The sequence below is a fragment of the Muntiacus reevesi genome, chromosome 20, assembly GCF_963930625.1.
Source record: "Muntiacus reevesi chromosome 20, mMunRee1.1, whole genome shotgun sequence".
NCBI classification, from domain to species: domain Eukaryota; kingdom Metazoa; phylum Chordata; class Mammalia; order Artiodactyla; family Cervidae; genus Muntiacus; species Muntiacus reevesi.
In genome coordinates, this window is record NC_089268.1 from 45,595,373 (window position 1) to 45,609,486 (window position 14,114).

The window sequence follows — 14,114 nt, forward strand, 5'->3', positions numbered from 1 at the left end:
GCAGCAGGTCTGACGTTGGGCGCTCGGCGTGCATACCGCAGACATTCGGGAAGAGAAATCGGACGTGGGGTGAGGAAGGCTGAGAACGAGCCTGAGCTGCAGCCCACACAGACAGTCAGGTGCCTCCGACCTCAGTGATGAGGGCGACCTGCGGAAGCCAAGACCTGTGTCCCAGAGCCCTGCACACACCGGGCCCGGGAGGAGGAGCTGACAGCCAGTCGGGAAGTGGAGCAGCTGTAGGGCCAGCACGTGCCTCGGGGCCTCGGGGGGAGCCCGCGGACCGGCCACGAGGCGTCCATGCAAAACGGGCGTGCAAAGCAGCAAGCCCAGTCCTCTGCCTGCAAGCCTCCCCCTGGAGACCCGCTGTGGCCACTCTCACCAGGAAGGTACAGGGACCTGAGTCTCTCCGGCCAAGTCGCAAAGCCACCATGTCCTGTGGTGACAATCGATAATGCCCGTGCACGTAGAGAAAGATCCAGCGACGCCAGCTTAGCTTACCTGAGTTCCCAGGAAGAGAGGTTTCAGCCACCAGTGGCCAGTCCTCCGGATCCGAGACAGCGTCTGCTTCTCTATTATCTGCTCGGTACTAACAACCATATCATAAACGGGAGCATCAAACCATTCAAGGACCAGAAATGTAAGCGCTCGACCAAGTACAGCTGGGCCTCCCCCTCAACAGATCCCAGTTCATGTGGAAAGAAGTTTCTCCAGCTTTCCTTGACCCAAGGCAAAGCCGAGTTTTGTGGATATTTTTTTTTTAATCTTAATTAGCATACTCATTTTCTAAAAGCATCAGAATGCTGAACTGACACCTATTGTCCATATGTTCTAACCACTCTGACCTCCTTCCACCTTCCTGCCACACACAGATACATTCACACACAAACACACATACACACACACACACATATACATACATTTCATTCTGTAGGCTCCTGGAAAAGGTCTCAACTACACTGGAGACCTTCTGTATTAGTCAGGATTCTCCAGAGAAAGACAACCAATAGGATATAGATATAAATATTGTGATATACAATTTATATGTATATATAACATATACATATATATATATAACATGTGAAAGTGAAGTTGCTCAGTCGTGTCTGACTCTTTGTGACCCCCATGGAAGGTAGCCTACCAGGCTCTGCCGTCCATGGGATTTTCCAGGCAAGAATACTGGAGTGGGCTGCCATTTCCTTCTCCAGGGGATCTTCCCAACCCAGGGATCGAACCCAGGTATCCTGCATTGCAGACAGAAGCTTTACCGTCTGAGCCACCAGGGAAGCCCATATATAAGATATACACATATAAATTGTATATAAAGAGAGAGAGGGAGATATCATTCAGCAATTGGCTCCCAAAAGTGTGGGAGCTGGCCAGTGTGAAATCTGCAGGGCTGGCCATAAGATGGAAATTCAGGCAGGGTTTCTAGGCAGTAATCTTGAAACAGAATCGCTTCTTTCAGCAACCACAGTCTTGACTCTTAAGGTCTTCAACTCATTAGGCGATGCCCACCCACTTTATGGAGGGTAATCCGCTTTACTCAAAGTCTACTGATTTAAATGTTAATCACATCTTACAAAAAGAAGCTATTAAATAAGTGCTCTGATACTCTTATAGCTTACAGTATACTAAAACATAGCTCATTAAAAAATTTAAGAAAAATAACAAATTGGGGTTATAAAGACTGCCTTAGGCATATTAAACTATAACTAAGCTATATTATGCGAAGAGTTGACTCATTGCAAAAGACCCTGATGCTTGGAGGGATTGGGGGGCAGGAGGAGAAGGGGACGGCAGAGGATGAGATGGTTGGATGGCATCACCAACTCGATGGGCATGAATTTGAGTAAACTCTGGGAGTTTGTGACGGACAGGGAGGCCTGGTGTGCTGCGATTCATGGGGTCACAAAGAGTCGGACACGACTGAGCGACTGAACTGAAGCTATATTATATAATAATCATATAATGTATAATCTGATGTTCAGTGTACAGTCTTTAACTGTAGTTATCCAAGCATTTACTTTAAAGATGGGCTTAACTTATGTAGGTTTCACTTTTCTAAAATAAACCCTGTCAGCTGTATATACAACTCCACACACCAGACTTTATTATAGAGCATTTAGTAATTATTAAAAGATGAATATTTCTCCTCTGCTAAAGCTGGAAGTTTTGTTAAAGTTCCAGAGAAACCAGAATATCTGCCAATCAACAGAAGAACAACTATTTCAAAATACAACACCATTTTCATCTGAGCTATTTTCATCCCAAAGTAAGCTCTCCCTTAAAGAGACATGCTAAGTAGTATATATACACAGATGCTGAGGTTTCCCTTCTCCAAATAACTTGAAGACGCTTCTCAAATAAAAACCAATTTTACTTAAAAAAAAAAAAAAAAAGGCAGCATCACTCCAAGTTGCTACACATCCTCAATGTCTTATTTTCTGACCAAATTTAAATACAAAAGGTAAGCCTTTGGGAACAAATGGACAAACGACCAACATATTACAGTCCACCCAGACTCGGCAGGTCTCAGGAATTCTGGTTGCTGTGAATGGGCACAGAGCACTAAGGCATCGCCCGTGTGGCCGGAGGCTGCTTTATCTCCTTCCCGTGGCTCAGGCTGGTGGAAAGGGAACAGGAGGACAGCGGTTAGTGAAGCCTGAACGATCTCCCCTCCCCGTCCCTAGAACTCAGGGAGCCAACCTGAACGTCACTCTCTGTCATCGGCTACCTCCCTAACTCAGATATCCAGCTCCACTGGGAGCTGACTAAGGTCGCTGCACTGGAGGGAGCTGCCCGGGGTCAAAATCACTCTCAAAAGTCTCTTAAACATGTGCTGCTTTCAAGATGCACGTGTTCTCTCTCCACAGTCTAATGCACGATGTTATTTTTTCTTCCTTTGGTTTTGGAGAAAAGACATCTATTTCTTGGGGGGAGGACCAGGTAAAGTGGCTGGTCTGGCTTTTGGGAAAATGCACGTTGTCAATAAGCAGATTGAGTCCCGTTGGAGGCTCACAAATCAAGAGGTGGGTAGGGACCAGATTCTCCCATCCTAAAGCGAACACTAGGGCCGCGTGCTCATTGAGAAGAACAGACAGAATCGCCTCTGTGATTTATTTCTCAATCTTCTCCTGCGTTCAGCACATACAGTTTAACTCGGGCATGACAGACGTCGCTGGTTACCTATCCAAGATCTATGCTCCCCTTTCTCCTTATCAACAGAACCCCACTTTGCAGGAGGACAGTAACAAGCTCAGTTTAAATCTGCAGCCCCAGATCCCCTCGTAACTAGCAAGCTTCGTGTGATTCAGTTCTGGCCAATAAGAGAGAGACAAAAGTCTACTGATTCGACTTCCATGAAAACTGTTTCCCTAATTTTTAAAAGAGGAGATAGATTCTACTGGCACACTTCTTTTACCAAATCCTTCACCATCTGCCCCTCCATGCATGGAAAGCAGATGTGCTTGGAGGTAGAGCTACGGTTCTGTGACCATGAAGCCCAAAGCCAAGGAAAGATAACAGAGCAGGAAGCGAAAAGAACCTGTGTCCCTAACTAGCATTAAAGCTGCTGTACCAGCCTTTGATGGGTTTCCCGGATGACTCAACCAGTGAAGAATCTGCCTGCAAGGCAGGAGACACAGAAGATGCAGGTTTGATCCTTGGGTTGGGAAGATCCCCTGGAGAAGGAAATGGCAACCCACTCCAGTATTCTTGCCCTGGAGAATCCCATGGACAGAGGAGCCTGGTGAGTTATAGTCCGTGGGGGTCTCAAAGAGTCAGACATGACTGAGGGCAGCACCAGCCTTGGACAAAATCCCTCTGAGCTACTGCTCACAGTGTTCAAACAAAACTCTATTTGGTTCAGCTGCTGGAGCCTGATTTCTCTTATACATGACTGATCACAACACATACATTTAACTCGCATTAGATCCAATTCCCCACTAGGGTTGGAATTCTAATATTCTTAGCCCAGATTAGGCTTTTATCCATATCCTCTTTTAGTACTAGTTTGACTTGGAGATTTTGTTATTTTTGTTTTCCCCAAATAAAACAGTAATGTTTCCCTGATACCAAAAGTCATTCACGATACAGTTACAAGGCTATTCACTAAGATTTATTTGTGATAATTTAAAATAATCTGAATGCTCATCAACAGGAAATCAAATGTGCAAGTATAACAGACCCATAAGCTAGAATAGCTACAGTTATTTTAAAATTAACAGATCCTTATTACTGACTTGGAAAGAAATCCTACTTCTGTTACTGAGAGAGCAAAGGAAGAGCAATGCACATAAAATTTAATATCTCATTTATATTACTTAAAATATACATACTGAAACTTATCAAGACTTTTGTATATATTCTTATGTAAACAAAGGAACATAGCTGAGCACTGAAGAATTGATGCTTTTGAACTGTGGTGTTGGAGAAGACTCTTGAAAGTCCCTTGGACTGCAAGAAGATCCAACCAGTCCATCCTAAAGGAAATCAGTCATGAATATTCCCTGGAAGGACTGATGCTGAAGCTGAAACTCCAGTATTCTGGCCACCTGATGCGATGAACTGACTCATTTGAAAAGACCCTGATGCTGGGAAAGACTGAAGGCGGGAGGAGAAGGGGACAATAGAGGATGAGATGGTTGGATGGCATCACCAACTCAATGGACGTGAGTTTGAGCAATCTCTGGGAGTTGGTGATGGACAGGGAAGCCTGGCATGCTGCAGTCCATGGGGTCACAAAGAGCTGGACACAACTGAGCAACTGAACTGAACTGAAACAGAAAAAAATCAAGACGAATATGTACTAAACAGTAAAGAGATAGTTCTCTCTGGATCATAAAAAGGCAGGCAGGCTAGGGAGAGAGGAAAATTCACTTACTTGATGAAATGTTATGTTGTTTGAGTTTATTACACAAGAGTCATTTATTAAAGTGAAAATGTTAGTAGCTCAGTTGTGTCCAACTCTTTGTGACTCTATGGACTGTAGCCTGCCAGACTGCTCCATGGAATTCTCCAGGCAAAAGTATGGCAGTAGGTTGCCATTTCCTGCTCCAGGAGAATCTTCCTGACCCAGGGATCAAATCCAGGTCTCCTGCAGTGCAGGTGGACTCCTTACCATCTTAGCCACCAGGGAAGCCCAAAGTCATTTATATCTTGCACTAAATCTAAAAATACAGAACAGCCTGAGTTAGAAAAGTCAAGTCACCTAAAATGTCACCACACAGAAATAACCATGGTTGACATTTTGATGAGAATCTCCTAGAATCCAGACCTCTCACTACATATGCATGCGCACACATCTTCTCATCCTCTGTAACACCACCCCCTCCTTGCATAATCCTCTCACCCTCTTCTGCTGGCTTCCTCTCCCTTATCAAACTTCAGCACCCTGGAGCAGCCAGAGAATTCTGTCCTGGAACAACTTATCTCTGTAACTGGTTCCTAGGTCAACTCATCCTGTCTCGTTGTCAGACCCTCCACCGTGAGTTTCAGTCTTGAATATCCGGTTACCCACTTGACAGCTCCATTCAGATGCTGAAACTACAAAGCTAATGTACCTCTCACATCCAGCCTTTAAGATCCAGCCACACCCTTCTCCTTCTCCCTCCACCAATAAAAGCAGAACTTTCCCAGTCTACACACACACACACACACACACACACACGCACACACGCACACATCACTACCAATAGTTCCCAAAGTGTGAGCCTTTGGGATGTCTAAGTTTTCAAAGATTCTGTGAGGTCAAAACTATTCTGGTAATACTGTGATGAAAACCAGCACAAAATTTGCTTCCTTCACTCCTATTCTCTCTACAAATGAACAAATGGAGTTTTCCAGAGGCTACCTGATGTGTGATGTCACGATGGATGGAATTCAGAAGCAGATATAAAAAGTCCCTTATTAAGCCAGACTGTGTGGATCACCACAAATTGTGGAAGATTGTTAGAGAGATGGAAAACCAGACCACCTGACTTGCCTCCTGAGAAATCTGCACACAGTTCAAGAAGCAACAGTTAGAATTGCACATGGAACAACAGACTGGTTCCAAATAGGAAAAGGAGTACATCAAGGCTGTATATTGTCACCCTGCTTATTTAACTTATATGCAGAGTACATCATGCAAAATTCCAGGCTGGATGAAGCACAAGCTGAAATCAAGATTGCTGGGAGAAATATCAATAAACCTCAGATATGCAGATGACACCACCCTTATGAGAGAAAGAGAAGAGGAACTGAGGAGCTTCTTGATGAAAATGAAAAAGAAGAGTGAAAAAGCTGGCTTAAAACTCAACATTCAGAAAACTAAGATCATGGCATCTGGTCCCATCACTTCATAGCAAATAGATGGGGAAACAATGGAAATAGTGACAGACTTTATTTTCCTGGGCTCCAAAATCACTGCAGATAATGACTACAGTTATGAAATTAAAAGATGCTTGCTCCTTGGAAGAAAAGCTATGACCAACCTAGATAGCATATGAAAAAGCAGAGACGTTACTTTGCCAACAAAGGTCCGTCTAGTCAAGGCTATGGTTTTTCCAGTGGTCATGTGTGGATGTGAGAGTTGGACTATAAAGAAAGCTGAGTGCCAAAGAATTGATGCTTTTGAACTGTGGTGTTGGAGAAGACTCCTGAGAGTCCCTTGGACTGCAACGAGATCCAATGAGTGCATCCTAAAGGAGATCAGTCCTGGGTATTCATTGGAAGGACTGATGTTAAAGGTGAAATTCCAATACTTTGGCCACCTGATTCAAAGAGCTGACTCATTTGAAAAGACCCTGATGCTGGGAAAGATTGAAGGCAGGAGGAGAAGGGGACGACAGAGGATGAGATGATTGGATGGCATCACCGAGTCGATGGACATGAGTTTGACTAAACTCCAAGAGTTGGTGATGGACAGGGAGGCCTGGCGTGCTGCTGCAGTCTATGGGGTCGCAAAGAATCAGACACGATTGAGCGACTGAACTGATTAAGCCAGACATTAGAGAGATCTGCAAAAGCATAAAACAACACTAATCTTCTCATAGTTCTTATTTTGAGAAGTCTGGTTATTTTTCATAAAAATCTTTTATTTATATCTATATGTAAACATTTATTACTGTTCTTTTAATTTTTTAAATCTACTTATTTTTAATTGAAGGAAACTGCTGGTTGTGCTGGTTTCTGCCATACATCTATAATCCTGTTCTTTTTAAATAAACACATTTCAAAATCTGTCTCAGAATATTTTCTACATGACAATAAATAAACTATTTTAAAATAAAAAAAAATTCAGTCTCAATTTTTAATGTGGAACATATTCACAGATAGAACTTACAAAGCCAAAGCTTTCTGGGGATCCTCAATAAATTTTAGAAGTGTTGAGAGGTCTTAATTCCAACCAGCTTGAGAACCATTCTTAACAACCATGGGCATTTAGTGAAGAGATTTTAAATGGATATCCACTATCACCATGTATAATGAATGGTACATGGGGTGAGATGTGTGTTTGAAAGAACTTTGAAAATCTAGAGGCTATACTGTCAATATTATTCCTTATATTAACTGAGAAAACAGTAGAATGGCTAATTCAAACATTGGCAGTTTTTGTTCTGGTTTGAGATACACGATATGATCGGAATAATATCCTTTTTGAAAGCACATGACAGATTTCCGTGATAAAAGCTGATTCTTATATGATAGAGAAAGCTTTGGCTAGTATACATTTATATAGGGATCCCTTTTGATTCAAGAAAGAAAAACACACTAGAATTCCTCCCAGGACAGAAGGTCCAGGGTAAAGGACTTCACTATCCACTTGCCCACTTCCTCCCCTCTAGAAAGAGGAAACTATTCCAAATGGACAGAAGCAGCAGCCTCAGAATGGACATGGACTAACCACAGTGAGAGGAACACGCAGCAAGATAATCCCACGTGTTGTTTTAAAATGTATACATACATGTTTAAAAATGGACCTTCCTGGTGGTCCAGGGGTTAAGAATCCGCCTCCCAATGCAGGGGACACAGGTTCAATCCCTGGTCCGGGAAGATCCCACATACCTCGGGGGCAACTGAGTCCATGCCTCACAACTACTGAGCCTGCACACGACAGCTATGGAAGCCCGCATGCCTAGAGCCCCTGCTCTGCAACAGGAAAGCCACTGCGATGAGAAAGCCTGCCCACTGCAATGAAAGCAGCCTGCCCTCGCTGCAACTAGAGAAACTGGTGCAGCGACACGGACCCAGCGCAGCCAAAAATAAACTATGTAAGTAAATAAAATTTAAAAATAAAAAAGTACACATATACTACGTATATAAGGTGCAGGTGCATAGACTATATTCTCTCAAGTACATAGTTCAGTTTAGCCGAAAAGCAACTGTTCACTCAGAAACCTCGATATTTTTCTCAGAATCTATTTTAATTTTTAAACATCTTGCTTAAAAAGAAAACAATGTGTATCCAAAAAAAAAAATGAAGTTTGGATGATCCTGTTTGTGCTTTTCAAAATGTATACGTCTTGATCAATATCATAAGCCATGCTCTATGCCCAGGGAGTCCCAAGAAGCGGCTGGTTAGAAAAGATGCAGCTAATTAGCTACCTAAGTAAGGTTTTACCAACATCAACCACTCATGCTTTAGCTAAATACCTCCTACTTCAACGAAGATACTTCTAGAAAAGATACTTGTTTAAAAAACAAAAACAAAATACCTCTGCAGCTGCAATTCACAGAATGATTTCAGGTCAGCCGACTGCTTCCCCCAAAATTCCTAAAATTGAACAAGAGGTGGGTTGGTTGAAGTGGTTGACAGTTTTTCTACACCAGAACACATCCTGTTAAGTCACAGAGAACGTTTCAAACAAAAAGAACTCACTAGAATATCGTCCTCAAGGTGTTGGAGAACGTCGATATCCTTGTCAAGATTGCTCAGCTCTTGAAGAACAAAGCTGTGAAACTGATCTAGTTTATTCAATCTGAGAAAAAACAAGAGCAACAAACTTCACCGGACCGCCGGATATGACAAAGACATTCCTAATCTTACTGCAGAGATACTCCATATTTTTCTCTAGATGTTCCTTGTCCTAAGAATATACATCTCCTTTCTCTTCTTTCCCCTTGGAAATGTTGCTTTGAGGGACCACGATTCCATAAACTTGTGTTGAAACCCGACACTTACCTGCGATGATGTATCTGGTTTAAAAGTTCTATCAAGCAATCCGGTACTTCCTTTGCATTTTTGGAATAAAGTGGGCTCCTTCTGTACCTAAGCTAAACCACAAGAACAAAATGAGCCATCAGGGTTAAACCGAACTACATAAATTGGGTATATGCTTCGTATCAAAAAGATGCCGCCCGCACATAACATTGACAGCAAACATCATCACTAAAGCACTGTAATAAGACGCCATGCTACACATTTCGTATCTTATTACCTCAGGGTTGATATCAATAAGGGACAAGAAGTTAAAACAGGAAAACTTAGATTCATGCCATTGATACACATATTGAGTATCGTGAACAAATTTCCATTATAAATCAGCTTACATTAGTATTGCAGAAAAAAAGACTGGAGATCTTTCAAGTTGGTTCAATGAATATATGTTAGGGTGAGACCGTTAAGTATTTTTCACAACAAATAATTCCTTAGGGATTTATAAACGGTAGGGAAAGGGAGGGGACGCAAATGGTTTCAAAGTTCCTTTTGCAGACAAGGTTCTATGACCGCCTGCATGTGTGGTTGTCCCAAAGATTTGCCCTGGTCAGCTGGCCACCCACCCACAGACCACCTTCCTCTCCATCCCAGAGGCCTCTCTCATCCAGGCGGTCCCCTGGCCCCTTCCGTGTCTGTCACTGCGACCAAATCATTGCTTCCTGCTTGTCCAGTTTTCTGAGACTGCAATCAACAAAAACCAAAGCCTTTCCATAAGGTCCATCTGGTCCCACGAGAGCAAATGGACAAGGAATAGCTGACCTGGTTTAAGCTGGGGTTTTGTTTTTGGTTTTTTGGCCACACCATGCAGCATGTGGGATCTTAGTTCCCCGACCAGGGATCGAAACCATGCCCCCTGGAACGGAAGCTCGGATTCTTAACCACTGGACTACCAGGGAAGTCCCCAGAACAGCTGTCTTATAAATACAGACCACAATTCACAAAGGCACTAAATTCAGCAACCACAGCTAGGACAAATGTACCTCCCCGGAGACTCGGGCACACCTTCACAGAGGAAGGACCACAGTGGGATTAATGAATGTGAACCTGTTACTTCAGATGCATAACGAGCTAGCTTTTCATTTTTACTGGGCCATTACCTCATAGTTTCTTTTCAGTTCTCTAGCGAAGTTTTCAAAAGCGGTGATCATCACAGAACCTTTCAAGTTCTCTGGCGTAACGTTTAAGGATGAAGTTGAAATGCCTTCTGCGCAAGAAGAATAGAACATTAAGTAAAACTAACAAAGGGCTGAAGTAGGTGTGCTCAGCCTGCTTGCTGCCCCGAGCATGGGAAGTCCTTTGGAAACACGGGCATGACCCAGAGAAGACCCGCTGGTTTCTGCGGGTCACGGACTTCATGATCTACAGACGTCCGTGGCTGCAGCAAGACCGACTCCGACCGTGACGGCTGGGCCAGCTTGAGCCGAGAGTCCTCAGCTGATGCTTCACGCAGCTTCCCACCAAAACTCCCTGTCTGGCAAGTGCTCACTTCAACAAACTTTCCCAGCCCCTTAAATCAGAAAAACTGATAGTACATCCAAGAAGCAGGCTGCGGTGTTGTCAGAGGTCTCTAGGACGACGTGATGGGTAAGACATTCTAGGGATTGGCATTTAACAGCTTCTGGGTGCCAAGAAGCTTTACGAGGGCTCACAAAGGCTCTGGCAGTGTATGGACCAACTCATTTAATTCTCACAAAATCCAAGTGAAGCAGGCACTGTTCACGTCCACTTTTCACACAGGTATCACACAGCTAGTGTGAGCTCACACCGACAGCTCCAGGAGCGGAACGCAGGGCTGCCTGGCTCTTATCACCACCTTCAAGTACCTGGGCGCCTCCAAATTTGCCTTCTTAGAGCCTTTTGTTTCAAAGAATAGTCGTGTCGCTCATCCAGAAGGCCAAGCCCACGTATGTAGACATTTCAGATCATTCTCCTTCATCTGTGGAGTGGATATTTCTAACACAAACATTTGACTAATACTAACTGGAAGGACTGATGCTGAAGCTGAAACTCCAATACTTTGGCCACCTCATGCGAAGAGCTGACTCATTGGAAAAGACCCTGATGCTGGGAGGGATTGGGGGCAGGAGGAGAAGGGGATGACAGAGGATTCGATGGCTGGATGGCATCACCAACTCAATGGACATGAGTTTGAGTAAACTCCGGGAGTTGGTGATGGACAGGGAGGCCTGGCGTGCTGTGATTCATGGGGTCGCAAAGAGTCGGACATGACTGAGCGACTGAACTGAACTGAAAGCAGATACCTGTAAATTTAAGAACACGTGGGCCCTGGAAATTGCCACAAAGAGTGAAGAGGCAGAAATCAAAATGCCAGGAGCAGACAGTGCTTGCTCTTATCTACAGTTTGTGCAACAATTTACTCATGTCTATGAGGATAAAGTGCTTCGTTTTTAGGCTCCTGCAGCCACTATGATCTTAAAACTCTAGCTGCCTTGTGGTTAATGTTGGGACGCTCAGTGCTCACACATCTGAAACATTTGGGGTGCCCGGCGTTACCTGCCAACTCAGCTTCCTCTGCCACCGAGGAAAGGGCTCCTGGTTCACCACCGTCTTCCAATCGTGGCTGTTTCCACTTAGCGCCGTGACGGTCAGCTGTGTCTGAAGGCAAGCGGAACACACTGATGACCACGCACACACGTCCCCTTGGTCCCAGATTTGCCTTGTTCTCTTTCCACCAGTGAATATCTAGCCGTGATGAGCGGCAAGTGAAACGTGTTCCCGCCTTGTTACAAATTGCTTAGCATTTGGCATGGTGACTAAGGACAAGCCTCACAGCACTAGGCGTGCTGAAGACTGGAAGAGGACCCAAGCACCCTTTGATGAGCTCATGCAGGAGCACTCTCCTTTCCAGGGTACGGGCTGGCGCAAATGGAAAGCAGTGATGGTTGGCATCAAACCACTACCACAGCTCCCGCTGAAGGCGCAAGGTGGCAGGTTTCCAGGCAGGCCGGCCCTTGGAAGGTGATCGGATCAGCCCCAGGAGGGCGCCACCTGCTGGTGACGTGGAGCCTCAGCACCGGACTGAGGGCTGTCTCACCAACGAGGGCCTCCCTCGTGTTTAAGTGATCACATTCTCACTCGGAACCTGAAAGAGCTCACATCCAGCTCCTCTCGTGTTTTTTTAAGTGACAAGCACTCAACTTGGAGAGGTGCAGCTATCTCTTTTCACTGCTCTAATTCAGGTGTGGTCCTTTGTTTGAAAAGTATCAGTTCAGTTCAGTCGCTCAGTTGTAACCGGCTGCTTGGAACCCCACCGACTGCAGCACGCCAGGCTTCCCTGTCCATCACCAACTCCTGGAGCTTGCTCAAACTCATGTCCATGGAGTCGGATGGGTATTTGCTAGGAAGCTGCACTGTTTCAAGGCTAAATGATTTTTTTAAACTCAGGAAAGAATCCAGACACAGCCCAGTCTTCCTCCGGCCTCAAAACAAACAGCACTCAGGCTTAAATCTCACAAGGTGCCTACACCCCAGTGAAGACCCAAAGAAACCACTTAGAAAGAATTCTAGCTAGCCCCAGTTAGGTACCCATGAACGACTACTATGTTTCCTTACATTTCTTTCTGCCTGTTTTGCCTCTTCTGGGTTTTTTTTTTTTTTTTTTTCCTTTTTCTTTTCCCTCTCCTGACATTTGTAGCAATAGCTCAAAGCATGACCTTGAATGTTCATGCCCCACCCCGTGGAAAAGCAAAGCAGCTACTGGCATGGAGGATATAACAGTCACCTCCAATGGAGAGAGGAATCTAGGAACACTGTAAATAACGTGACGGTTCCCTGAACAAGCTGCTTGGAATTTGTGAACCTACTAAATGGGGATCATCCCAGATGGCCCACTTCAGCGACATGGAAATAATCTGGCACAGAAAACCCTTTGGAAGGGACAATCTTGTAAAATTACTTTACCTGAAATAGAGGAACGGCTCTCCAGAGAGAACGAGCTCCTCTAGGGAAGGCAGCGCACTCCTTTTTTTTTTTTTCCTGTACTGAATTAGGCAATTTATTAGGCTCCTATTGTCCGTGTCTAGAACGTGAACATGGATTGACATGCATTGTCTCATTTTGTGGATCTTACATGCATGTAGCCTCCAGCTGGGCCTTTGATTCTACTTGTTAGTTAGCTCAATGTGAGTAAATGATAAACACAGAATGATACAGAAGCCGCAGCAAGAAATCCCACCCAATACCATATACCATAATATTTTTTGCAAAATCAAAATCATATCACAACTCTCTTGTAAAAAATAAATTTCAGAGCAAGGCATTTCATTCGCCTCACTGAGAAAAATAAAGACGTTTCTATCATTTCAGAGCAATGAAATGTCCAACTATGGCTGAAGAGTACACCCTGAGAAGAAAATGATTTTAACAAACCCATTAAGGTTGATAAAGCTGTGTTAACCTAACATCGGGAAGGGACACAAGGTCCAGGCACAAAGGTTGCTGCTCACGTTGGGGGGCAATTCTCCATGGATGCTGTGTTATAAACATCCTCGTTGTCTTCAATGCTTGAAGCATCTGTGGAATCGGGGTCGCTCACCACAATTCCCACGGAAGAGAGACTGGTGATGAAGGCGTGCATCCGCTGGGCATAAATGTCTCTAATGTTAAAGTAAGGGAGCTCCTGACATTTCTCTGGTGGGTCCTCACTACACTGGTCCACATCAATGTCCTTCTGCTTCTGGTAGTACTTGGAGAACTTGTTGAAGATAATGGTGATGGGAAGGGCCACCACCAAGATGCCACAGATGATTCACGTGAGCAGCGCAGGTCTTAAAGCATGCAGGTCTTAAGCGATGCAGCTGACTCAGCTTTGTTTCCATGGTAACTGCATGCCTCTTTGAACCAGGACTTTTGGACATTTTCACAAAGGGGCTAAAACTATGTACACACAGCACTT

General features: G+C 44.4%; 1 protein-coding gene across 1 annotated transcript in view; it reads right to left on the reverse strand.

Moving 5' to 3' along the window:
* Window positions 1-115: 115 nt before the first annotated feature.
* The window catches only part of SYCP2L (synaptonemal complex protein 2 like), a 56,868-nt gene continuing 42,869 nt past the window's right edge, over window positions 116-14,114 (reverse strand). Inside the window, exons 23-31 of the mRNA XM_065912189.1 lie at window positions 13,666-13,913; window positions 12,121-12,170; window positions 11,714-11,815; window positions 10,297-10,403; window positions 9,164-9,255; window positions 8,861-8,960; window positions 8,697-8,755; window positions 499-586; window positions 116-148 (exon numbers count right to left, since the gene is read on the reverse strand). Of these exons, the coding sequence (XP_065768261.1) occupies window positions 116-148; window positions 499-586; window positions 8,697-8,755; window positions 8,861-8,960; window positions 9,164-9,255; window positions 10,297-10,403; window positions 11,714-11,815; window positions 12,121-12,170; window positions 13,666-13,913 (879 nt within the window). The remainder of the gene's footprint in view (window positions 149-498; window positions 587-8,696; window positions 8,756-8,860; window positions 8,961-9,163; window positions 9,256-10,296; window positions 10,404-11,713; window positions 11,816-12,120; window positions 12,171-13,665; window positions 13,914-14,114) is intronic.